This window comes from Notolabrus celidotus, chromosome 19 (genome assembly GCF_009762535.1).
Source record: "Notolabrus celidotus isolate fNotCel1 chromosome 19, fNotCel1.pri, whole genome shotgun sequence".
NCBI lineage: Eukaryota > Metazoa > Chordata > Actinopteri > Labriformes > Labridae > Notolabrus > Notolabrus celidotus.
In genome coordinates, this window is record NC_048290.1 from 14,801,326 (window position 1) to 14,828,484 (window position 27,159).

General features: G+C 41.1%; 1 protein-coding gene across 4 annotated transcripts; it reads left to right on the forward strand.

The window, feature by feature from the left end:
- Positions 1–26,570, forward strand: LOC117830847 (amyloid-beta A4 precursor protein-binding family A member 1-like). 4 transcript variants are annotated; one of them, XM_034709145.1, is made up of 13 exons: positions 1–374; positions 7,265–9,213; positions 11,364–11,732; positions 12,140–12,179; positions 12,531–12,676; positions 18,237–18,269; positions 18,553–18,639; positions 18,849–19,049; positions 19,934–20,113; positions 20,683–20,895; positions 23,609–23,728; positions 24,078–24,218; positions 26,044–26,570. In XM_034709145.1, the coding sequence occupies exons 2-13, from the start codon at positions 7,339–7,341 to the stop codon at positions 26,113–26,115; spliced, it is 3,477 nt and encodes a 1,158-aa protein (XP_034565036.1). In that variant the 5' UTR covers positions 1–374; positions 7,265–7,338; the 3' UTR covers positions 26,116–26,570. The 4 variants fall into 4 exon arrangements, with proteins under 4 accessions (XP_034565036.1, XP_034565038.1, XP_034565037.1 ...); XM_034709147.1 differs by having other exon boundaries at positions 33–370; XM_034709146.1 differs by having other exon boundaries at positions 67–897.
- The last annotated feature ends 589 nt before the right edge of the window (positions 26,571–27,159 follow it).

The following is a 27,159-nucleotide window of genomic DNA, read 5'->3' on the forward strand; positions in this document are numbered from 1 at the left end:
GCAGCAGATAACAGCGACCCCCTCGACAGACCGTGGGAACAGAACGCCCGGTGTTGCAGCAGGCGGGCAGAGCCCAACAGTCCTCTGCAGGCAGCTGATGGAGTGGGAGGGAGGAGGGTTCACTCATGGCCGTAGAGCACCGTTTGTGTCTGCTCTACAGCAGCAGCAGCATCAGCAGTGTGTGTGGAAAGGCGCTTTGTGCATAATCCGCTCTGATGTCACGGTGCAGGAGGAGGGGCTGAGCTCTCCGCGTTAATCCAGCAAGTTGTCTGAAGGGACAAAACACAAACCGAGCCAGGCGAGCAGGCACGGGAAGCAGGGGGCGATGAGGACTGCAGCAGCCGGACCCGGGCCTCTCCTCCTCTGACATGCAGGTAAATGAGTGGATGGACGTCCCGTCCTGCAGCCGGGGAGGGGACCGGGTTTGGTGCGGGGCAGGAAAGGGGTCGGAACTGTGCTGGAGTGGTTTTCACTGATGGCGGACTCGACACCTGCAGAGATTTAATCCAGATCGCGAGGAGGGTGAAAGAGAAGCATGTAGACAGGTGACAGTGTGCAGGGCTGTGTAAATGTGTCAGGTTTAGCAGGTACCCAGATGTATTGAAGGACTGTCAGGATTTACGCGCATGTTTTTTATATACAATAACGCCTTTAACATTGATGGATTGTTTCCTGTAGCGCGTTTCAAAGGGACATGATGGAGGATACAATGATATAAGGTTTAAACATTTCTGCAAAGGAAGCTTCTGCCCTGTTAACATGAAACCGTTCAAGGCCATGGGAGGAGATTTAAGAAGCAAGTAAGCCTTCAAAATAAAAGCACTTGCCAGTTTGGCACTTGTTCATGGATTAACAGTCTCCCTCTGGAGCCATGGCGTAGTCTTCATGTAAACACAAGTAAGTAATACGACTATTGATCAAACCCAACATGGACCATATGTGTGAACGTGTCTCTGTATGTGTGTGTGTGTCTGTGTGTGTGTGTGTGTGTGTGTGTGTGTGTGTGTGTGTGTGTGTGTGAAAGAGTGTGTGTTTTTGTGTGTATGTATGGGTGTAAGAGGGAGAGGGAGATGTAAGAGGGTGAATCATGCTATCAAAAATAGAAAGATGAGGAGATTCCTCCAAAGAGGGATTGATGCAGCTGATTCATTTCATCTTAAACTAACAAACACAGGCTGTTATTCCCTCTTTTCACTGTTCTGTCAGTTAAATGTAAGAAAACAGAACAGATCTGTGGAGCATCTTTAAAAACTAAAGCTTTAAATTGCTGTTTTTTTCAGCCAATTATCCAAAAACATTCATCATCATCAGTCTTTTATACTTAAGTTTATGGTTACATAACGTACAATAAGGCAGCTAAGAGCAGGTTTAAAGCACTATTTCTTTCTTAAAATGCACACAATGATGATTAAGTTGTCATTTATTCATATCTCACTGACATATGGATTAATCCACTATTATACATATATTTGCTAAATCAGTGGGTTGGGTTTTATGATGATGTTCTAACATTAGTGCCATGTTGAGACTTTGTCATGCAGAATTTGAACTCATTGTATGTTTTGATGCAGATGTGCAGATAATACTGTGCAGTAATGCTTTAAGTTTCACCTGCATGATGCATTAAGTCTTTAATTTCACAGAGGCTCCTTTAATGCAGCTTTCACTCGATCTCTGCAGCACAGAGCAGTCAGTCTTGGTCTGTTCACTTCTTCAGTTTCACAGTGAAATTATTGCCGCACATAAAAGAGTCATGCCCTGGGACATTTTTAAACCCTTTCTTCAGAGTCTGAGTGATTCACCAGTGAGTGTTCCTGAATGAATCAACAAGCAATGAACTAAATATATTGTAATCTGGTAATCCGACACTTTTATACGATTATTTGACTTCAGTGCCACCCCTCTGCTTGGTCATCATACTTCTAAAACTACATGTTTTTATTATAATGTGCATTCTTGTATTAGTAGATAATGCAAGAAGAGCCTGTCTATTATGGACATTCTTTAACCTGATACAGATAACAGAGAGAGATTCATGATGTAGACTCTAAATCTTGATCTCTACATGTGGACTGTATCATATTTGAATTTTGGAGTTGACTTGAAAAGAAATCTCTCCTGTTTGGTCTGTGCACCAATAAAACTTGATGACGACTTTAAGTAGTCAAAAGCTGCTTTCTTCAACATCCAGTTAAGAGCTTTGAAAACAAAGTGTTAAACTCTAACATACATTGTCTCACAGTGCAGATCAAAATGCAGAGAATATCCTAAACGTGAAGTGTGACAAACTTCATCTTTGATTGAATTATGTTTAGATAACCAGAGATTTGTTTCTGCATGAGGTCTATATCTTTACAAATATGCACAAAGATGCTGATGTATCCGTGGCATTCTTATGTTTACTGATACTTTCTGCTGACTGCTGTATTTGATGAGATATCTCTTAAAGGAACAACATTTTGCCATCCCCTCCGATATCATCACGTTGTTGACCTTGCTTAGAGATTTGGTGATGGTAACCTGTCCTGATTTCTGAACAGTTTAAGAGTGTCAAACCTGAACAAGTGATGAACCACAGCTTACGGCACACTCTTTTCGGTCAGATTGGATGGATTGAAAATGTTTATTTTCTTATTCCCTCTATGGGATGAGTTATCTGTCCATGAAAAGAAAAACTGACAGCTACGTTTAAATGAATACAAGACAGGGCAGCATCATTCATAGAGCAGATTTCAAACACTGAGGCTGTTCAAAGTGATTTACTGAGTAATGAAATAAAATAAAAGATACAGATTTATGATTCAGGAGTTAAGGATTTAAGATGAATCAAAAAGCTAAGTCATATTAATTGAAATATCAAAAGTGCACAACTCAAAGAAATAACATTTACTCTGAAATAAGTTAGCAGCCAGCAGAGGATGGACGAGGCAGAATAAAAAGGAGCGTAATGAAAACTCTCATTCGTTTTTAGCTTTAACTTCTACAGACATGTTGTGATATTTTCCTCTTATATCGTGCAGTGGAGGAAGTTCACGGCTAGTCACGTCCTTCTCTAAGTAATGGTTTTAAAGTGAGTTGGTTGGAAGTAACATCTCATCAGAAGTAATCAGTGAAAGTCCCTGTAAGTACGTATAGATCCTGTGTGTTGTTGTCAGTGTGTGTTTGTCTGTCAGTATAAGATCAGCGAGTTAATGGGCTAGTAAATCCCCCTCCCCGCAGCTTTCGCTGCAGCCTGACAGATGGGAGTGCGGCGCTCGGCTCGCAGCTCTGCAGGCCTGAACGTTACACTGCCACGCTGCCAGGACCATCTGTGACCGACGCAACCCTTCCTCCCTGACCCCCCTAACCCTCCCATCCCTCCCAGTCACCCAACCCGTCCGGTCCTAAACCCCTGGCAGAGAGGGACATTAGCCACCCGGGGAGTCTGCCCTCGCTCCTGTTGCATGTCTTTGTGTTTACTCCCTGACAGTTGTGATCCGTGCTCAGATTACAGGGATCAACATTAACCTTTGACCTCAGCGTCTCCTCCTTGTACACGACTTTGATTTTTAAAGGACCAGGATTTATATCTCTGTGCATATAAGATGACAACCCCATCAGTAAACCTTCTGTTGCTGTTAATCCAATATGAAACGTGTTGATTCAAGACAAGCTGCTGGAAGTGACAGTTAAGAGAGGGATTGTCATAAATTTACCCAGATTAAAAAAAACGCTCAATAGCTCATGAATATTCTACACACAGCTATAAATGTAAAAATATATCACACATTTAAGTAGTTAATACAGGATTTACCCACCCAAAAGAGAATAGCTCCACCTTTTAATAATACTCCTAAAGAAGTGTTATGTCATAGTCAGGGGACGTCCTGTTTTTTTTAAACCTGGGGCCTCGTTCTTGTATTTTGATGTCTAAACATTGAAATGCTTCAAACATTTGGATTCATTTCAATAATTCATTTCAGCTGCAGAACAGTCTTTCGTAGCAGCAGTGTAATCCTGTAGGGAAAGTGTTTCAGGTCAAAGTTTAAGTGAATACTTAGTGTTTGTTTTTGCCGTTGAAAGGCTCAAACTGTGTGAAAAGAGAGCAAAAGGACGGCCTGTTTGATAAGGTACGATCCTTCAAACTTGAAAGAGCTGTGAGCAGCGTTCTTCAAAGCTGTGAGACTCTTGTTGTTTTGTAGTGCAGAACAGTAGCTGCTGGTGTGCCTCAGCTTTGGCTTGTTGGTTGTTTTTTTTGTTAGGATCGAAGCGGCTACCTCTGGTCTCAGAATATGAAGCCCATGCAGAAGTGTTATAAACTGCAATTCATCGAGCCCCCGCTTGAGGATGGCTGCAGAAACACAGGGAACCATATACACACCAATTCAAAAAAGACGTTCTTAAAAATAAACATGTTTACAGCCTGGTTCAAAACACGGCTTGGGTCTAAGTAGCTAATTTCTCTATCAGCACACACTGTACGGGGATGGTTCAGAAGATATTAAGATTACGAGTTTTGCCCAAATAAGGACATGACTGACTTGATTGACAGGCGGGAACACATAGCTGTTGGCTAGGAGGCTCAAACTCCGCCTCTTTCCCTCACACTGAGTTTGGTTGAGTTCTGCATTTCCAATATGGCTCCCGCCAACAATTGGCGCTCACGAACAGATGTGTGACGTCACGGATACTACGTCCATTATTTATACAGTCTATGGTTAGGATTTGAGCCGACCCATTCAAGAATGTAACAGAGGTAGAGCAGCAGCTGCCATGCTCTTCACGGTGAACATCCTGCTCTTGTCAGTGGAGTCTGGTGGCCTGAAGAGGAGCTGCAGACTGTTGTCTCTGTGGCACCACTTCCTGTGTTGTTTAATTACCTTTAATACAATCTGAGCCAGTTAGCGGTCCAAACAAACATTTTTAATGGATGCACTTTGATCGGGCACCTTTGCTCTGAATGTTTGGGCTGCAGCCATCACAGCCAAGCTTTTGGCTACTAGCTGAAGCGATCTGCTGGAGCTCATCCAAGACTTTTTGGACTTATTAGTAAGTGTCTCAAAAGGAGGTCCCAGGTTTAAAAGTACCAGGATTCCCCTTGAGTTAAAGTGTTTTTTTACATGATACATTTCCTCTAAGTTCAGCGAGCAATGATTGAGATAATCACGAGGTTGTGCTCTTTGACTTTCCTCATAGTTTGGTTTCTTTTTTCTCGACCAGGTCTGGCAAAATTGATTGTAAATGAGATGTTTCTTCCAACCAACTCACTACAAAACTATTACTTAGAGAAGGACGTGTTTGTCTTTAGTGAAAAAATAAAGGAAAGCACTTAAAACATGGAGATTGACCCTCTCCTAACTGACGGACTTCCCCTCATCACAAATTCAACTTTACATCTTTTATAATCTCACAATAGAAACAGCAATGTCTTTTGGATTCAGGATCATTTGAGGCATCAGTGGATGATCAGAGAGCGTTAATCTGAGTTAAGGAGAGATACAGATGCTTCATGGATGCAGTCACACATTTGTGGATCGTTCTGAACAGATCCATAATTCATGAGAGCAGCAGAGAGTAACACACATGAGGTAGCCGTAATGAGGAATACACGCCTTCAAAAATACACCTTAATCTTTTTCTTTATCAGTTCATCACTCCTGAAACAGCTTCAGGGATTGCATTCCCATGTCCTTCCCCAGCTCGTTGACCTCGAGCATGTTGAAGGCGGTGATCACAGATAACTGATGGAAACCCCGATAGCCTTGTCATGTTAAATAAATATCTAAAGTGGGCTTCTCTCTAACACAGAGGACATTTATTATTCAGATCCAAGCCTTATTCATCGCTCATCCAGGTCTTATTCGATGCTGAGATATCCTTCCTTGTCCTTCTGCCCTTCCCCCCTCCTCCTCCTTCTCCTCCTCCTCCTCCTCAGCGTCCCTCTCTCTCTTCCCGTCCTCTGCCATCTGCCAGCTGCTGGTGGATGGATGAACGTGCAGCAGATTAAAGTGTACTACACACCCAGATGAATCCCAGAGGATTTGGGTTTTGCTATTAGCAATATAGAGACGGGAAGTTACCGACCTCATACTGAACATGACCGGCATGTTTGTGTGTGTGTGTGTGTGTGTGTGTGTGTGTGTGTGTGTGTGTGTGTGTGTGTGTGTGTGTGTATATATGTGTGTGTGATACTTTGTGTGTGCATTAAATCAGATCAGCTGATAACTTTTGTAGCATGCAAACTTGATAAGAGCAATTCACCGTATTCAAGCTGCAGACATTTTGATCAGAGATTCAGTTTTCATGCAGAATAAACTGGAAATACACTACCAGTCAAAAGTTTGGACACACCTTCTCGTTCAAGGGTTTGTATTTATTTTAATTATTTGAAACACTGTAGATTAATCAAAAGACATCAATTCTATGAAAGAACATATGTGGAATTAATTAATGAACAAAAAAGTGTTAAACAAAGCAGAATATGTTTTATATTTTAGATTCTGTAAAGTAGCCCCCTTTTTCCTTCATGACAGCTTTGCACACTCTTGGTATTCTCTCAGTCTGCTTCATGAAGTGGTCTCCTGGAATGGTTTCTAATTAACATGAGCCTTATCAAGAGTTCATTTGTAGAATGACTTGCCTTCTTAATGTGTTTGAGACCATCAGTTGTGTTGTTCAGAGGTAGGGTTAGTACACAATGGATAGCCCTGTTGTAACCAGATTATTTCATAGTTTTGATGTCTTCAGTATTAATCTACAATGTTGAAAATAATTAAAATAAATACAAAACATTGAATGAAAAGGTGTGCCCAAACGTTTGACTGGTTGTGTATGTGTTTAGTAATTATCAGTTTCTTAAATATCCAACTACAGAGTTTAGACATCTGGATCTTAACAGTTTTCAAAGATTTGAAATTTTCAGTGAAATCTCCAGGAGTCGTTGGATGGGTTGAAAATGTTTATTTTCTTATTCCCTCTGTGTCATTGATTGTGTACAAAAAGAAATGTGTTGCTGTCATAATAAGCATGCTTATTTTAAATTTTTGAAGAACTTTTTTCCTGTTAAACCTAATCCTGCACAAAACTCTGATCTTAAGTTTGTTTTGGTCTTTTGTATCATCTTCTAAATGCTTTCTTAGTTTCATATAAACCAATTACAAGTTTCTTCTGCACCCACTCACATGCTTTAATAATTTATTTATGTGATCATATTTCCATTTTTGTGTGAAATAAATAACTTAATGTGTAATATTAAAATCTCTCTCTCTCTCTCTCTCTCTCTCAGGTTGTGCTGTGAGCAGTATTTTAGCAGCTAAGAGGAGCATGTTCTGAAAACTGTCGTTGGATCACGCCCGAGCCATGAGCCAGAAGTATCAGGGAGAGGCGGCGGAGGCCGGAGAGGAGCAGAAGGTGATGCAGAGGAGCAGGCAGCCCAACGGGACCTCACCTGGAGATCCTCCGGTACGCCGCTCCTGGAGGCCATGTCAGATGCTCAACCAGGATGGGGAACCGAATCCTCATCACCACCACCACCACCACCACCCTCCTCACCACCACCAACACCACCCGCCCTCAGGTCGTGGCCCCCCTCGGCATCGCAGGCGGCCTCCGTCGGGACAGGGGCAGAGCCCAGCTCAGAGTCCAGGTTTGTCTCCAGAGGCGGTTTCTCCGAGGCAGGATGTTGGAGAGTGTCGAGACGTAGAGCCTCGTCCCACCCAGCAGCCCCGTCCTGGTGTCACCCGTTACCGCCGTCATGGCGACCCTAACCCTAGACTCAGAGGTCACAGACAGAGGCAGCCAATCAGAGGGAGCCAGGACGCTTCGCCAGTGGAGGACAGAGAGACCGCAGGAGAGGTACGACAATGTATGTCAGAGGATCCTGTAATGGATCACTCACAGGACAGGGCATCTTCTCACCAGACCCCCATAGCTGTCGTCACCCCCACCCACCTCTCACCTAGTCCTGCTGCCCAAAACAAACAACCCCACCCCCAAGACACCCCTCCAGCTGAGGCAGAGGAGGACCAGGAAATCCAGGAGGGGAAAGTGGAGTGTGAAGAGGAGGCAGAGGAAGTGAAGGACCATCATGAAGAACAAGAACAGGCAGAGGATGATGCAGACCACCTCTCCACCACGGCTCACTCCAGCTGTAGTCATGAGGACGTGCAGGCAGTGGATGACGGAGCAGAGGAGCGTGCAGAGAGGGTGGAGGAGGATCAGGATGAGGTGATGGAGGACGTAGCTGAGGACATCGCGGCTCAGGGAAGTGAAATCACAGACCTGTGCTCCGACACAGAGAGTGCCGCTTCGCTCAGCATGGATGGACCTCTGCACAGCCCGCCCCCGCTCCACTCGCCAACTCCTCCTTCCTCTCCAGATGTCCCACCTTTCCCCCAGCTGGACCACTTCAGCGAGGATGCCAGTATGAGCCCCCTCCCTGACAATGACCTCCTACCTGAGGAAGACGATGAGGACTGCTCTGAATCCTGCTCGCTGTCTCACTTCACGTCCGGCTCTGAATCGTATCCCAAAACCTATGCAGACTTTTATTCAGAGTCTCATCCAAAATCATACCAGGAGCCGGTCTACGACTCATACCAGGAGCCAAAATCTCATCCCAACTCTTTTCCAGAGCCTCTCAAGACCTCCTACCCCGAGTCACACAGAGAACCTCGCAGGCAATCAGGTTGGAGGACCGAGCCGAACGACGCCCGCCAAGAGACCTTTACCAGCCATAGACAGGAGAATGTACAAAAAGTGGCACCGTCCTCACCTCCAAAGGGCTCCCATTACGCCCCAAGAGGGCAGGGCAGAGACCGCATTTCCCATCACTCCCCTCTGGATCGCTCTGTTGGCTGTCGGCTGCATCACTACGACGGACAGTCTGATGGTGAGGGGGACGGCGGTAATCAAAGTCCTGTTCCAAAGAGCCGCAGGCAGGTTCAGAGACCAGGAGAAAGCCAGGCCAAGAGTCCTTCGTCCGGGCAGAGCAGCTCAGGTGACGCCCAGGAGGAGAGGAACTCTGTGGGTAACCAAGGAGAGGAGGGTACAAGGGGCTCGGGAGACGCTATCAGCCTGGCGATCAAAGACATTAAGGATGCGATAGAGGAGGTGAAGATAAAGGCGGTGCGCTCCCCGTACACGCCGGACCAGCCTGTGGAGCCGATCTGGGTGATGAGGCAGGAGAGCAGCCCGACAGAGGACCTTTACCCTCTGCAGACTACAGCTGGACATGTAAGAACCACCATCACATGTTTGGTTTAAAAGGACTCCTCTTTAAAGGAATAGTGCCAAGATTTTAAGACCAGATTGGTTCATTAATGCAGCTTTTATCCTTCTGCGTATGATAATGAACTGTATGTTGCCGTAACTGTACATTCAGAAATGGGAACGGCAGCTAAGCAGGCTTCTTATGTAAAAGAAGAGGCATTGATTTTCTCATGCAACAATATCAAAAGCTTCATAATAATGGAGCAGGGCTGAGCTTTTTGTCTGGCTCTGGCATGCAGCTCTTCTACAGAGAGAGGGAGTACTTCATGGGCACGAGCCCTGGAGCAACTGTTTCAAAAGAAAGACGATGTTTATTTATGAGAGCACTCATGTGAACGCAGCTCTAGCAGAGTGCTACTATTTCTTGAATATATATATTTTCATAAAGTCAGCAGAGGGCATGTAGAAACGGCTCTCTGCGTTTCTGAGGTCTTTCTCTCTAAAACTGCGGTCAGAGCGATGTTCTGAGTTATTTAAGACTATGCAACAAGTTAGCTTAAATAGTTGTAGAGACATTTCTGTCATCCTGAAGTATTGGTGGGGACATGTTCCTATTGCCCATGTGCAAACTTTAGGCCCTTGACTAGAAGTCTTGTGTGCTGCAAGAGCAAAGGATGAACCACCAACACATAGTGCTCATGTTACACACTTAAAACAGCAAAAAAATAATCACAAGCATGATCGTGTTGTGTTTCTACAGAAGAGGATTAGGGCCACTGAAAAAAATAAAAAATTAAGGTCCAATATATATTTTTTATAATTATTGTTTTGAGAGAAAAGTCAGAATTATAAGATTAAAGTCAGAATTCTGAGATTAAAGTCAGGATTCTGAGATTAAAGTCAGGATTCTGAGATTAAAGTAAGAATTCTGAGATTAAAGTAAGAATTCTGAGATTAAAGTCAGAATTCTGAGATTAAAATAAGAATTCTGAGATTAAAATAAGAATTCTGAGATTAAAATAAGAATTCTGAGATTAAAGTCAGAATTCTGAGATTAAAGTCAGAATTCTGAGATTAAAATAAGAATTCTGAGATTAAAGTCGTACTTCTTAGATTAAAGTAAGAATTCTGAGATTAAAGTCAAAATTCTGAGATTATAGTCGGGATTCTGAGATTAAAGTCAGAATTCTGAGATTAAAGTCGTACTTCTTAGATTAAAGTAAGAATTCTGAGATTAAAGTCAAAATTCTGAGATTAAAGTCAGGATTCTGAGATTAAAATTAGAAGTCTGAGAAAAATTTGGACTTTTCAGAATTCTGACTTTTTTCTCAGAATAATCATAAAAAAAACATTCGACCTTTATTATTATTTTATTTTTTCCACTGGCCCTAATCCTCTTCCGTATATTTCCTCATCAAGAGCGTTTAATAGAATGCAGAAAAAAACAGGATCTCCAGCGCTGCAGGTTCAGACCGAAGTAATTGATGACAGATGAATATCTGACACAGACTACTTAGTAGATCAAAGATCAACATAGATAAATCTTATTTTGAACAATAGAGAACATAGTTAAACAGTTTATATTTAAACACCCTTAGCGTCATCACTGTTTTTTTTTTACCATTAACTGATTTAATGCATTTTAAACGACTTTTTTTAGATGATTTCAATCACTCTATAAAACTTATGAAATCTTTTTTATAAGCAATAAACTTATCAAACTGTGTTAAACTGTTTTTAACTAAAGTAATACTTTTCAATCTGTCACACTCAGTCGTTTAAAAATGTGGCAACAAACTCCTTCATCCCTCTTCATCTGTTTCTTCATTTAAAATAGTGTTAAAGTGATAGTGAGTTATTTCTTGGTGCTATTTCACTTTATTCCCCTTAAATGCCGGACTGTACCTTTAAGTTTGTCCTGATGAGTGATATTGCCAGAGGAGTTTGCTGTACGCGGTTGCGATGATTAAATTAGACTTCATTGCTTTCGGGAAGAGAGCAAACTAAAGATTTACATCCCTGGCTCTCATTTCATTCTGTGTACTTGGATCGCCGCCCAGAGCCCTGAATCATGCGAGGTGGGAGGAAGGTGTTGCTGTAGGTTCACTGCAGTAACAAAGAAGTGATTTAAAATAAACGCCTTTCTTTTTTTCTTCTCTGTTTCCTTTACTTAGTCTTCTCCTCACTCCCCCTCGCAGTCAGCGTCTGAGTCTCCGTCCCGCTACGCCTCAGCTCCAGTTCGAGAACCGGTCAGTCCGCTGAGAGCTGACTCAGCCCGAGCTCTTCCTCCTCAACATTATCACCAACAGCAGCCCCAACACAACCACCAACACCACCAACACCAGGGCCAGCATCCACAGCAGAGGGACCCCGCCAGGCCGCCACAGACGTACACACAACCACAACCGTACCCTCAGATGCCTCCGAATCAGCATCAGCAACGTCAACATCAGCACCAACAACAGCGTCAGCAGCTTCCAGCTCAGCAGCCTCGACCACAAGTTCAGCCGGTAACACCACCTCAGCCTCCGTCCGTCCAGGAGGTGAGAGTTCATGAACGAAGAGAGTACAAAACACACTCCTCTAAGTTTTCACATTTCAGTATCAAACAAATCACAAGGCAGTTAATCACACATTGATGGGTTTACTGCAAACAAGGACCTCCAAGCTAATTGAGCTTATTTTTAAAGTTGCCAATTTGTCTGAAAGTAAACAAGCTAAAGGCTGAAAACGGACTGAAGGAGCTGGGCTCCCTGAATCCTTTTCATCAAGGAGGATAAATCCTGGAAAGGCAGGCGGGCATCTTTTAAGAGGTGTTTATCTGCCAGCAGCTAAACGGCTGACAGCAGTAAAAGTCTACCAGAATTTCAATGAGTTAGGAGAGACCTGCAGTACGTGAGCAGAAATAATAAAGATGCTTGTGTCGTTTTCCTTCTTTTCACCTCTCCAGATCCGCAGATCTCTGCCTCAGTTTCCAACATTCGTGGACGGTGAGTGCTCACTTCTGAAAACATCATTCCTAAATCTACTTCCTTTGTTTTCATCTTTACATATGAATACTTGGACATATTTTTTTTAACAGTATTGATCTTTATTTACATTTTTTGGCTGTGATTTAGACTCATTTTTGTAAAGCGTGTTGAACTGAAAGGTTTACTTCATGTTCATAACATCAAAAAGTACAGATCTCATTACCCCTGTCCCCTTCCAGTTCCACCACAAACACATATTGTGCCTAGTTTTGGATAAAAACACCTCATCTCTGCTTTGTACTGTTTGTATGCTCTCAAATATGTATGCCAATGTGTTTTGTGCCTAAAATGTACTTTTGCTTTGTGCAGTCCCAGGACCATGTGACCCTGAAGACCTTATCGACGGCATCATCTTTGCAGCCACCTACCTGGGCTGCACCCACCTGCTGTCGGAGAGGACGCCCACAAAGAGCGCCCGCATGCAGCAGGCTCAGGAGGCCATGAACAGAGTGCGGGTGAGAGAAAAACACAGCTTTTGTTATACACTCGGATTGATTTTGGATACAAACTCTCTGTTTACCACAACAAAACACTGATACAGACTGTGTGTAAAATGTTAGTGTTGGTTCTTGGTTTTTAAAAATGAAGCCGGGTGAGAGTGTCTGAAACCTGCTATCTTTTAAGAGTCGCCCCCTGCTGGTCAGTTTCCAAATAAGGTCATGGTTTTCATTGCTAGTGTCAAGTTTATTCAAAAAACTGCATCCTTGATTTACAGCTTACACTCCAAATCAGGTTTAAATTGATGGTCTAGAAGAATGTGCTTTAGGGTGTTGCTTCCTGTGATTGACAAGTTGCCGTAACAAGTATATCCACTCTCGCGCCCAAGTCTGGTCACTTGTGCATCCAAAAGGTTTGCATTGATGTTATTAGTGATGTGGATTTGTAGACCGAACACATCCACTTCTTATATAAGTCGTAGGACAATGTGCCGTTTTTAGCTTCTGATTTCATTAGTACAAAGTTTTCAGCTGTTGCCGTCTTCTCGGATTCGAATGCTGAATCTCAGGCTGGAAATAAAATGTACAATCAATATCTCTGCAGACAAAAACATTTGTGTATTCCAGCCCTGAAACACCAGATACATCAGACTGAATTTGTGTGACAAGTGTGAGATAATGAAAATGTTTTTTAGAATATTCCTATTTGATGGCATGGTGCAGCAGCACGGCATGACATGCCAGCAGCATTTCACAAAGTTTGAACATCAAACAGCTTAAGTGAAGAGTATGGAGAATCGTCCTCTATCAGAGTGACAGTGTGGCAGAATGTTTTCTCAACCTTTAAGCTACTTAAACTCGAGATTTGGGTTTAAACAGACATCAAGGATGTCAAAGATCAAACCAGCAGCTCCTTTGTTTTGGAGTTATACTTTCTGGCACTCTTTTACGTCTGAGTGATGTAACTGCGGTTCACTTCATATTTAGGTCTTTTAAATTCAAAAGCAGGCAACGCAGTCAGGGAGCGAAGAGTCCCTGGGTTTCTGCACAATGCATCATCCACAGATCACTGCTCCTGATCCGCAGTCATACAGGCTTTTCTCCTCAGCTCCACCAAACGTTACATAAACTCTTCATCAAGTCTCTGAAACACTGGAGACCCAAGGCTCGGCTTCCTGCTCCAGTCACAGTGCATGATGTCAAATGTACATCACGCAAAGGACAAACACAGCATAAACAGAGTGGAACAGATAGAAGTGTGGTTTGTAGCTAATATGGATTAATGTTGGTTGTTTTGGCTGTTCTCATGAGAAGAAGAAGAACCCAGTGAAGGGCAGCTGGTGTCAGGGAATGAGTGGGAAAGATGCCGAATAGTAAGAGCGTGGCGTTTGAGAGATGAGCAGTTAGAGGTTGCTATTTTGCAGCGATGAGAGAAGAGAGTCCTCGGCTGGAAAAAGGGCGGGAGTCGAGCCAGATTCGTGCTTTGTGGATGGCTGACTGACAGTTCCAGGACATTGCCTTGGTTAAGGTCTGGGAGACCTACAGGGAGGGAGAAGGTTAGAGACTCTGTAATAAGGAGGGGGATACTGAAGTGAAGTCGCTTGATGTCTGACAGGACTCTGAGTTGGCATCTCAATTTCCGGGACGCACGGATCTGACTCACAGTGGAGGCTGATACAGAGAAGTGATCTAATACTAGGACCAGTAACATCATTTCCCCCCAACACTAAAAATCTCTGAGTGTTTGAGCATGTGGAACAAAGTAAATCTGTTTCATCCAAACAAAAGATTCAAAGTGAAATCTTCTCATGTAACGTATGTGAAGCAGGACGAGCGGGTTTCGTGTCAGAAGTTGCATCGATGTCAGATTAACTCAGAACAGAGGAGAAAACTGTTTAATGAGGTCCACTCACATCTGGCTGATCCCAGATTCATTTAATGAGATCAGCATCAGGATCAGGACCGAGCCAGGGATTGGATCCAGGAGCAGATTTGGCAGAATCAAATAAATAACAGATCTGTTTGTTTCATGCAAGAAGAAAAAATCTTAAATGAGCTTCAAAAACAAACAAAGGAATAAAAAGTTGTCCAGAACGTAAAACAGCAGAAGAAGAAGACGCTACTTTTGACAGCCATTAAGGATTGGACATAAAAAAGTAAACTGAACTAGAGGTTTGACATTTTAAAAACATGAAGTCAAATTGATTCAGACATAAAACAGTCATTAGATGCTAAATCAAAAATTAAACGCCACAGTCAGTGTTGAATAACCTTTATAAGAGAGGGCAGCCACAGCTCCACGGGCTGGACTGTCCACCATGGCGTAGAAAGACGGTTATTATTCCAGAAGCGTGCTAAAAATAAACTGAGCTGAAACACTGGAGGTGACAGAGTGATGTATACACAGCGACGTCCAGCACAGGTCAGGAGTCACACTGCAGCTCATGATGATGACGTGATGACAGCCTGAGGACGCGGTCAGCGGAGAGGCTGAAAAGAGAAACGGTGACGTGTCGACGGCCGGCTCGGTGAGCGGCTGTGAGGGTCTGAACAACGACAGAGTGCATGAACATTTCTCTGACAGCAGAGGAAAACGTGTGAGCTTGATGTGCCAGCAGCTTGATACAGGTCAGGTCTTCACTAGCCAACAATTAAGTCTGCACAATTAATCCCTAAATTCAGATTAACACATTACAAGACTCTGAACTGATTACAGGTGAAGAACAGCAGATAGACCTAGAACTGTGAGTTATAGCTCAGGTGCACACTTTAATGTTTGTTTCTTTTCGTGCAATAATCTGTTATCCCAGTGTTATCATGCTCTATTTTTACACATTGCAAATTCTCTTCTGTCACTCAGGCATAGTTAAATTCAAATATTGAAAAACTTTGACTCATGAGTTTTGTTTTTTGGTCTTTAAAAGTCAGAGATAACTGAGCAGCACTCTTTGATGTTTCTAAAGGTTTGTTGTCGGGGCATTTTGCCTTGATTTGATCAGACAGCTGAAGAGAGATGGAACTTGTGGGGAGTAGAAAGAGTGAAGGACGACATGCAGCGGAAGATCATGGCTGAGAGAGGAAGAAGCGATTGTTGAGACGAGGACTGTGGTGTATCTCTTCATGGGCGTGCACTTTAACCACTGAGCTAAACTGTCTCCCCAGCACTCACTGATTCACTGAAAGAGACTTCATTCTGCCAGTGTGTCTTAAAGCGGCCCTGTTATCTAGTTTTTTGATGCTTTCAGGTTGTCTGTTCGTCCGTCTATCTCATTCATCTGAACATGATAGAATAAGACAATAAAACAACAACAAAGATAAAACTATGTTTGACTCTAGCTTCCTGCTGTAATTTTAGAACATATGGTGACCTGGCTGTTTGTAATGCAGATGATATAATGATCGAGGAGACATCCCTCAGGTTACTGAACACAGGAGAAAGAGTGTTATTTCATAAAGCTTCCAGATGAAAGTTTTGAGTAAAACAAAGTTGTGTACACACATTGCGGTGATGAACTGTCTTTCTACCGAAGCACTATTCGTTTTTTTCTTTATTCTTTATTTGGATCCCCATTAGCTTCCACAAAGTTGTCGCTAGTCGTCCTGGGGTCCACACATAACAATAAAGAACAGTAATTTACAATCACAATTAAAAACATCTTAAAAGATAAAATACAATATTGCTGAACATGAAATAAGTCACAACAACCCTGAGAAAAATAATCTAAAAAGAGAAATAGAAAATAATACAAAAGAATACAGAAACAGTCAGAAGATCACAACAGATTATAACTGAATCTACCTCAAGCTTAAAACTACAAATGCACCGACCCAATCCTGGTATCGGATATCGGCTAGATTGGACTCGAAAAGCTAGATCGGAAATCGGTGACGAGGGGCTGATAGATATTGCCGATCTATACGGGACTATAGCCTTCCTCCCAGCCACTGGTACACTGTACTTGACACTACGTTGACATATTTTTTATTTTCTCATTTGAAGCAGTTTTTTTATACAAAATATTTAATTCCTCTTATCCACTGCTGAGGTTTACAGTTGAATTGTAATATCTGTTGGTTATGAAGATTAACTCACCAAACTACTGGTACACATTTATAATCTCTTGAATAATTATACTGTCAGTTTAAATTTATTTTATTTTGGTTTACAAAGTCAGAAAAGTCTGAAGTTGCCAAAACATGATTCTGTCCTCACATTAAGGAATAGAGATTATTAAATCAATACCGGGATCGGATCGGCTAGTATCGGTATCAGCAGATACCAAAGCCCAGGTATCAATATCTGTATCGGGACCTAAAAAGTAGGATCGGTGGGTGCACCCCTACTTAAAACACATCTTTTGATGACTTTTTTAAAAGATATTTTTTTCTTGAGTTTTCTATTTGTGATGGGAAGCATATTCCAGGCAGTAAAACCTCTATCTAAAAAAGTTTGCTTCAAGGAATTTGTCCTTGGGATTGGTAAGGCCAGGAGCTCTGAACTCACTTGTTGACGCGTAGTGTGCTTGTGGCTCGAACCTATGTCCTGCAGCTTTTCTTGAAAGAAGATTAGAGTGGTTTTCTAGACTGCGTTATGCATGAAGTTCACTACAAGTTTGAAGTACCATCTTGGAGCAGAAAACTCTAGAAACTCTTAAAAGTATTTTAAAAGTAATCACACCGAAATGATTCAGAGTGATACCTCTTCATGTAAGAAAATATCTTTGGCTTGGAGAAAACAATCCAGATATTTGAATACAGAAAGAATATTAACTTTGTGCATTATAGGGATCCAAAGCAGCAGCTGGTGATCATTTTTATAGTGACTGATGTTCAGGTTATTTTTATTTAACCAGTTGATTGTTCAATCTAAGAAATGTGATGAAACAGATTTAAAAAGTCACTTTCTCCTTATTTTGAAGATAATGTTCATTTAATATCAAATTAGTCTGAAGTAATAACATAACCCTTCTAAATCTAATTTCAATATAACAAGTCTTAACTTCTTAAATCCTGGATATGGCTTACATAAAATGTACAACACATTACGTCATCTCTGTGAAGGTAAAAGCTGTGGCTCTTTTTTTAACAGATTAAATCTCCTCTAATCACATCAGGGTGTTTGTTGGATTTTTAACCTCCACACAGCACAGCCTAAGAGTGCAGAACAAACAGACACCAGCACACATTCAGAAACTTCAGACCCTGAGCGTGAACGAGGCGTCGGCCTCAGACGCACACGAGGCCGCGCGTCTCCTCTCCGGGCTCGCTCCCGTCACATCGATGAACAGAAAACTTTTGAGGATGTTTGCTGTGAAGGCCTGTGGCAGCCTTCTGATGTCAGATGAGATAGACAGTAACATCACTGTCTTCACACACACACACACACACACACACACACACACACACACACACACACACACACACACACACACACACACACACACACACACACACACACACACACACACACCTTTAAGGTCTTTTTGTCCCTTAATTCATCATTCTAAATGCAGACAGTGAATGAGGAGATTGTCTTTTTTCTTGATCTGAGTGTTTTTGTGTTTTCTGATTCCCGCAGGCGGCTCAGAAACAAGCCAAGAACAGGAAGAAGGTTTGTTTACTTTGTTTGTTTTGTTGTCTTATGTACAAGTTTTATAGAACAGATGACTGAGGTGTTGATCTTATATAGAAAAGTGGACATTAGCTTGGATCCTCCCTGATAGGATAAGATAGATAATCCTTTATTCGTCCCACAACAGGGACATTTGCAGGGTTATAGCAGCAAAGTGGATATTGCAAACAATAGTAGCAAGCATAGAAAATAGTAAATCTTAAATTCTAAGTAATTAAAAATAAATGAGTCTTATTTGTCTCCTCTTTCTTTCACTGTTCAGAGCCCGGACAGTGAGGCTCCCTCTACGGCGGAGGTCGATCTGTTCATGTCCACGCAGAGGATCAAAGTCCTCAATGCAGACACTCAGGTATGAAAATGCTGATATGCATTCCTTCAATTCTTCATCTCATCTGTGAAAATTGTTGTTGTGTAAAAAGGGATGATTCCAGAAAAGAGAGGAAACATTCATCCTTCAAAAACAAAAACAAAAACAAATCTCCTCTACAGTAGTGTTAGTTTGGGTCTGTAGAAATCTGTCGTATTAAAAGGTACACACGGTCTCTTTTGCATCACCAGGAGTCTTTAATGGACCTTCCCCTGAGGACAATCTCCTACATCGCAGACATCGGTAACATGGTGGTGCTGATGGCTCGGGGGAAGATGGTCCGTTCCCGCAGTGCACAGGAGAACCTGGACCACGCTGCAGAGCAGACCACCATGAGCCATGACGACAGACGGCTGTACAGGATGATCTGCCACGTCTTTGAGTCTGAGGATGTGAGTATTTTTATTGTTAAGCTGTACTTTTGTATATCTCTTTCCTTACGTACATACATTTTAACATTTTATTATGTAAAAGTTTGTATTTGGGTTTACTGCAGGGTTTAATTTCTGACATTTCAGTCAAGGTGGGATAACTCTGTTAGTTAGACAAGCTGAGTTTAAAGGGATATTTCAGTTTTTTTGAAGTGGAGCTGATGATAAAAAACCACATAAATAGAAATAAAGATTAATAAAATAAAGATCAATAAAATAAAATAAAATTAAATTAAATTAAATACATTTAAAGTAAGTTCAGATGATGGACATCTTGCTTCAGAAACACCCTTCATTTGACTGTTTTCATGGAAAATAATCACATTGCCTGATAAAGTTGACTGTTAAAAGACAACAGGATGAGGTTTTTGTTGAAAACACTACTTTTACATGTATAGGACAAGAGATAAGAGGTATCACTTTGTCCACAAGGGGGCGCCAGAATCAATACAAAACAAAAGTTCCTCACAGCAGCTTTAAATAAGATATGATAATAATAATAATATGTGCAGGGTGCTGGGAATGAAGAGATATATATATACAAAAGTTTAAGGAGTAAAACTGTGTTTAGAAAGAGTCAAAGAAATATATAATATAACATAATAACAGCCACTCTCCATGTACTGTATTATAAGATACAAGATATAAGATTTCATGTCAGTATTACTGTATGTAGGCCCTCTGAAGAATAGTTGCTACCTTGGTGTAGGTTCATGGTGATCAAAATAGATAAAATCCACGAACAAAACCAGCCATTAAAACTCTGTCATCAGTGAGTGAGTGCAGACAGAGTCCCCTCCAGTCTGAGGATGACGGTCTTTATCTGTGTCTGTGTTCTCCGTCAGGCTCAGCTGATCGCTCAGTCCATCGGTCAGTCCTTCAGCGTGGCCTACCAGGAGTTCCTCAGGGCCAACGGCATCGACCCCGAGGACCTGAGCCAGAGGGAGTACAGCGACCTGCTCAACACTCAGGACATGTACAACGACGACCTCATCCACTTCTCCAAGTCTGAGAACTGCAGAGACGTAAGTGAGCCAGCAGGGGGCAGTACAGGAGCAGGAGTTTTTACACTGACCTTAAAATTCACTTTGTTTTCAAGAAAAGAAACTTTGACTCATGTCTAACTTTATAAAGTGATTGACCTTTTAAACATGCGAGGAGCAGCACAGCCCTTCAGGTCCGGTCACGTCACAACATTAATGTCTGAACAGAGATGAACCAGCGCCTTCATTTTCTGCTCAGTCTGCTCTGTTACTCTGCCTTCCAGTGCTTTGCATGAACAGCTGTTTTAGAGTCACAGCTGTGTCACAGACACACAAAAATGTCACCCAAGTATGAAGGTGAATTTGAGGCGCTAAACCTGCTCTGACCTCAGACTCTCCTCCTTCCTCCGCTGCTCTAAATGCCGGCTGTCATCTCACATTGCTCAGAATTGTGCATTTGGCTGTGAAAAGCTAAAAATGGGTCCGGCCTTCCTCTGCATGTTCCTCAACAAGAGGTTCATACATGCAGGAGGAAAGTTTCTTAGAAAAGGCTGAAAGATGAGCGTCAGAGTGAAGAGCTGCACAAATAAAGACACCATGTTTCCTCGCAGGTTTACATTGAGAAGCAGAAAGGAGAGATCCTGGGCGTGGTGATCGTGGAGTCAGGGTGGGGGTCCATCCTCCCCACCGTCATCATCGCCAGCATGATGCACGCAGGCCCGGCTGAGAAGTCTGGTCGGCTCAACATTGGAGACCAGATCATGACCATAAACGGGACGAGTCTGGTGGGTTTACCGCTGAACACCTGCCAGAGCATCATCAAGGTACGCCGCTGCTCCCAGACCAGCTTGTGAATGTTTTAGAGACGAGTTCTGTTCTTAATCTTTACACCTCTGATTTATTTTATCATCAACATATATGTGAGAGTCGTTCAGCCGTGTTTCTCTCTAGGACGGAGTGTAAAGCTCTCTTTAAGATTCTATGTATATGCCTCTGCACCAACAACAGCTGCAGCTGAGTTGTATGTTTTGCATAATTAGATGTCTAGTGACACTGTAATTCTCAAACGCTCAGATCTTATGCATGTAATATTTAAGGAACATGTAAAAAAATATATTTATATATAGTCCACTTAGACTTGAGATGAACAGATTTATAAGACTTTGTTGGTCAAAGGTCTCAAAGCACACACAGAGTTCATACACTAGTGGTCATATGAGGGTCAAACGTCCGAGACATCATATTCTCCCTGATAAGGACTTTTCACTTCACTCACTGCAAATAATTCTGCACTTTGATTTTAATTCTTAGATTGAGACATGTTAGATGAATTACCTTGTTTTTAGAGTTTTTTACTTGTTTCTAATCTTTGTATGTATGGTTGAATCTTAAATTGATTATGAACGTGTCTTTTTTGTCTCAATTAGTCTGGGAATCTTAAATGGAGTGAATGACTGTTAAAATAAGCTACATTGGTTGTCTCATCTAAAGTCTCATCAAAATAAAACTTGTTTCAAGATTGAGTAGCAACTTCAAGTCACTTGATTTAAGAATAACACACAAGGCATCTAATCAAGACACAATTCAGCTTGTATCTTATTGATTGATCATACACTGCAAAAACTCAAAATCTTACCAAGTGAAATTGTCTAATTTTTAGTCAAAATGTCTTATCCCACTTAATTTAAGATAAATGTACTTAACAAGTAACATTGGGCCAGATGGAGGGAATTGTTTTAAGACAATGCATCTTAAATTTCTTGTTAAGTCAAACAATCTTGAAATGATCTTGTTTTGAGTTGTAATTTAGAAGATATAAGGTTTATTTTACATTTCATACATTTTTCAAGCTGATATCTTATTTGTAGAAGATGGATAATCTGATTTAAGACAAACCTTTTACTTGATTTAACTAAATGCATTTTATTGAAGAATCTATCTGAAAACAGCTCAATTGATAAAAGAAAGAAAGAAAGTGTTTTTTTCTTTAAGGGTGGGTTACAGTTTTCAGGCACTGTTTCTTCTAAATCAGATACAAATTTACATCCTCAAACTACATGCACACAATGAAACACCTACTTTTGAGCATAGCTGGCTTATCCTAAAAAACAACATGACTGAATATTAGTATATCCAGCTAACTATGAGAAGACATTATATCTCAAAATGCTCAAATTAAACTTTGTAATCTTATTTCAAGTACAAGATGGTCTTAAACCTAGAGAACTGCCACTATAATAAAACTCAAATTAAGGTGAATATATCTCAAATGAAGAAGTTGACATGAAATTTATTAGTGCAACAATCTTTTTTTGAGTGTAAAAATACTAATTGTTAGCATTCCTGGCTTATTCTGAGACACTAAGCTTCAATACGGGTAAAATATTGCTTAAAATATTTTTTCTCTGCTAATTTTAAGATCACAGTTTTCTAAATATTACATCGTATTTTAAGAAATCTTACCAAGCAAATTTTCACTTGTCCTATTGGCAGATTTCTTTGCTTATTTCAAGGTAAAAGTACCTTTAATTAAGTTTTTTATTCTTGTTTTTGGAGGGGCATTTGTCCAGTGCAAGACACAGTTCAGCTTGTATCTTATTGATTGCTCATAGTTCTGCTGTATGGTAATACATTTGTTTTGGTTTGGCTCTAAAGACTGTTTGAAAGGTCTTGAAGTATGCATCAACCCTGAGCCTCTATTACTAGTGTTCTTGATGTTACCTGTTGTTAATCCTGACATTTATTTAATGTTGCCAGTGATCCAGCTTGCTGTTGTGGTTTCTGTAGAAACATTTAAGAAGTATATCCTAAGAATAAGAACTGATTTAAAGATTTTAGTTTTAGTTTTAAGATGGATTAGGGTTTATTTTAGGATGAGCCAGCTTATATCAAGAAACATTCGTCATTTTCGACTTAAATTGGTATCGTTTTTCTTGTCCCCATGCCTTAATTTGCTCAAATTAAGTATATGAAATGAATAAATTAGATTTTCTTTGCTTATATTCAGTATATTTAACTTATAACTGTGTTGTAGTAAGTTTTTTTTCAAGTAGTTTGAGCTAAAAATCAGCATATTCTACTTATTTCTACCCCTTTTAATACTTTTCAGAGCCTGCTTATTTCTAGATTCAACAATCTCATTTAAAGATTTCCTATCAAGTAAAAGTAACTTGCTGCAAGGACAGATCATTTCACTAGTTTTAAGACATTTTCATCTTGAATTAAGTTTTTTTTACCCTATATTTAAGCTACCCTTTTTTGCAGTGCTCCTGTCCTTTAACATCTTTATTGAATAATACATTGATTTACAAACATTTCTTTACATTTAGTCGGGGCGGGACAATCAAGTCCCACAGTGAAGTCCACAGAGAAGCGGTCTCACAGAACGTGTGTAACTGTAATAGTACAGTCTTTATTGGATGTCACGGCGGGTCCTCCTGTTGGTCACATTGACAGCTGTAAACTGTCACTTGAATTGTTGACAGAGGTGTAAACTCTTGTTTCCTCTCTGATTTGAACCTGTCCACCTTCTCTCAGGGTCTTAAGTCTCAGTCCAGGATCAAGATGAACATCGTCAGGTGTCCTCCTGTGACCATGGTGCTCATCCGCAGGCCGGACCTCAGATACCAGCTCGGCTTCAGCGTCCAGAACGGCATCGTGAGTTTAGACACAGACGATACGGCTGAATCTGAGTAATCCATCCACCATCCACCATCCACCATCCACCATCCACCCGTTATCTGTGCAGCTTATCTTGTTGGGGTCACGGGGGGGCTGGAACAGATGTATTTGAGTAATGCTGCTTTTATTCTGCTGATAGGATCTGAAAACAAGTGTCAGTTTCTTAGCAACAGACACAGAGCAGCTATTTTTAAGATCCTGTTCAAGGATCAGTTTTCACTTTTGAACAGTGATGGTTTCAGAGTGAGTGTAGGAGGAGGTTAGAGATAACTCAGACTCAGGCTGTGACTCCCTCTGTGCTCTATGTGTGTGTGTGTGTGTGTAGATCTGCAGCCTGATGAGGGGCGGCATCGCTGAAAGAGGAGGCGTGCGCGTCGGTCATCGCATCATCGAGATCAACAGTCAGAGTGTGGTGGCCACGCCTCACGAGAAGATCGTTCAGATTCTGTCTAACGCTATGGGAGAGGTACAGTGACAATGATTCCCTGAAACATACTGAAGTATTTGTTCCTTTAAGAGTTTTCTTCTAATTTGACTTTATTTGGATTTGATACTTAATACTCTTCATTAGTGATCCTTCCCTTAAGACCGGTCACCCTGTGAAATTTCAGAAGTATGAGTTTGATAGATTTATAGCTTAACCAGTGAAAGTATCCAAACTGAGGAAGAACACATGTAAGATTATACGGTACAGTTTTCTATTTAAAACTGGTCCTTATGAGTCAGCAGCTTTTTGTGTTCATGCTGACCATCTCTCTGTATTTCAAGCCCAGACAGTGATTTGTTGTATTTGTTGTATTCATTGTCCCCAGAAGATGATCTAAAATGAGTTTATAACCTGTATTCACACTTTGGTTCATCACCTCAACCTAAAATTCAGTAGCCTCTTACATGCTGCAATCTCTCACAGCACTGGAACAAAGTTCTTCCATCACTACACCTTCATACTTACACATTGCACCCCAAAACTACATAATATTGGTGTTCCAATGTGTGATTACACATCTGTGGAAATGAGAGAGGCACAGCTTATGAACACACAGCTGGAACCCATGTACACTACCAGAAAAAGGTTTGGACTCACCTTCTTATTCAAGGGTTTGTATTTATTTTAATAATTTGAAACACTGTAGATTAATACCAAAGACATCAAAACTATGAAAGAACATATATGGAATTATTTAATGAACTAAAAAGTTAAACAAAGCAGAATATGTTAATTTTAGATTCTGTAAAGTAGCCCCCTTTTTCCTTCATGACAGCTTTGCACACTCTTGGTATTCTCTCAGTCTGCTTCATGAAGTGGTCTCCTGGACTGGTTTCTAATTAACATGAGCCTTATCAAGAGTTCATTTGTAGAATGACTTGCCTTCTTAATGTGTTTGAGACCATCAGTTGTGTTGTTCAGAGGTAGGGTTAGTACACAATGGATAGCCCTGTTTGACTACTGTTGTAATCCAGATTATGGCAAAACCAGATTATTTCATAGTTTTGATGTCTTCATTATGAATCTACAATGTGGAAAATAATTAGAATAAATAAAAAACATTGAATGAGAAGGTGTGTCCAAACTTTCCTAACTTTGCTCCACCAAAAACCTGTGGTTTAAATTTGTATCTTCAAAAGAGAGAGGTCAAATTTCTGCTCTCTTTGAGTGCCTGACTGGCCTGTGGTTGGGTTGTGCGCCCCATGTACAGAGACTGTAGTCCCCATGTGGGCAGCACAGGTTTCATTCCAACCTGCAGCCCCTTTCCTGCATGTCACTCACACACCCACACACTCTCCAAGCTCTGTCCATCACCCGATCCTCTAAATAAAAGAATAAAAGCATGAAAAATATAAAGAACAAAAAGATTCTGCTCCTCGGTCAATGAGCTCTTTTTATGATTTCCCATGGAGACTTTTTCTGTTGCACAAACTCATCATAAACTTTGAATTTCACTGCAGGACAAGCTCAGAAAATAACGTAATCACTGTTATAATAACTTTATTCATAATCCACCTCAAGTTTCAGGGTGCCAACGCTTCACCTGCATGGCTTTAGTTAGCTTTAGAAATCACTTAAACTTTTTAGTGCTTGTATTAAAGTCATGCATGGTCAGGCACCACCTTATATTTATGACTTTTAACCTTTTATTCATTTGATCATTGTTTGAGATCCTCTGATCCTTGTGTTATTGACAGATTGTTGAAGAAAAGCACATTGAGAAACATCTCTGAATAAATCTCCTTGTGTGTGTTTGGATGTTTTTTGTGTGTAATTTACATAATTTGTTTTCTTTCTGCTCCAGATCCACATGAAGACGATGCCTGCAGCCATGTACCGTCTGCTGACAGCGCAGGAGCAACCTGTCTACATCTGAACACACACTTCTCACTCTTCCTCACCACATGACTCAGTCTGTCTTTGCTACTCTCCATCCATCCTCAGTTATTTTAACTCCTCTCTCCCTCCTCTCTGTATCCCGTTTGATATCACTTGACTTGCCTTAATCTGTACAGTAAACTGTCATGTAAACATGTACATCCACTGTATGACAGAAGGCAGATTATCTCACTAAGGCTGAGTGTTTATGTGACGTATTTTGTTTGACCAAAGAGAAATCGTGGATTTTATTGTGCATATTTAGGTGGCAAACAGAGTAAATATTATCTTTGGTTAAATAGCTGTAATATCTGAATGTACTCTAATATGTTGGACCTATAAAATGTCAGGGCCGACCAGATGAAGAAGAACTTTGAAACTAAAACGTGGTCATGTTAAAGGAGAATGCATGTACAAATCTGCTGAATAAACTTGGTGGTCAGTGAATCCTGATTTGTTTCATTCATTGGAGGTTAAATTAATTAAACTGGTGCTCTCTGTCTCCATCCATCTGTTTCTGCATCTCCCTTTCCAACTTTCCAATCCTAACACAGTCGGCGGTTCAACATGAGTCTGGTTCTGCTGGAGGTTTCTGCATGTTAAAGGAAGTTTTTCCCAACACTGTAACTTGCCAAATGCTGCAGAGTGCTCTGCTCATGGTGGATTACATTGAAATTAAATCTTAGTTTTTCTTAAAGCTGGTTCCTTTTAAGTAACATAAAGAGTGAAGTCTAATCTGCTCTTTTTCTGAAGTGTCTTGAGACATCATTTGTCGTAAATTAGCGCCCTACAAACAAAGATTGAAAGTGAATGAGGAGCTTTCAATTCAAGAAACGCATACAGAAAATACAACACAGAAATTTGAAGCATGAAAGAGGCATCCTTATTCAAATGTATTATTTGTTCATCATGCTAACAGCTGTTGCTCTATATTTCTGCAGGGAAACAGGGGTCTCGAGCCCCAGGATCATCTTAATACTTGAAAGGGTAGGAGGTTGATTAAAAGTGATTATCAAGGGGCGCTGGTGGCCTAGCGGTCTAA

Bases quoted from the DNA above. Each gene is read 5' to 3' on its own strand.
- LOC117830847 (XM_034709145.1), top strand. From the start codon at position 7,339: ATGAGCCAGAAGTATCAGGGAGAGGCGGCGGAGGCCGGAGAGGAGCAG. The intron at 11,733-12,139 runs GTGAGAGTTCAT...TCACCTCTCCAG, and splicing joins AGCCTCCGTCCGTCCAGGAG to ATCCGCAGATCTCTGCCTCA. The intron at 18,640-18,848 runs GTATGAAAATGC...TTGCATCACCAG, and splicing joins TCCTCAATGCAGACACTCAG to GAGTCTTTAATGGACCTTCC.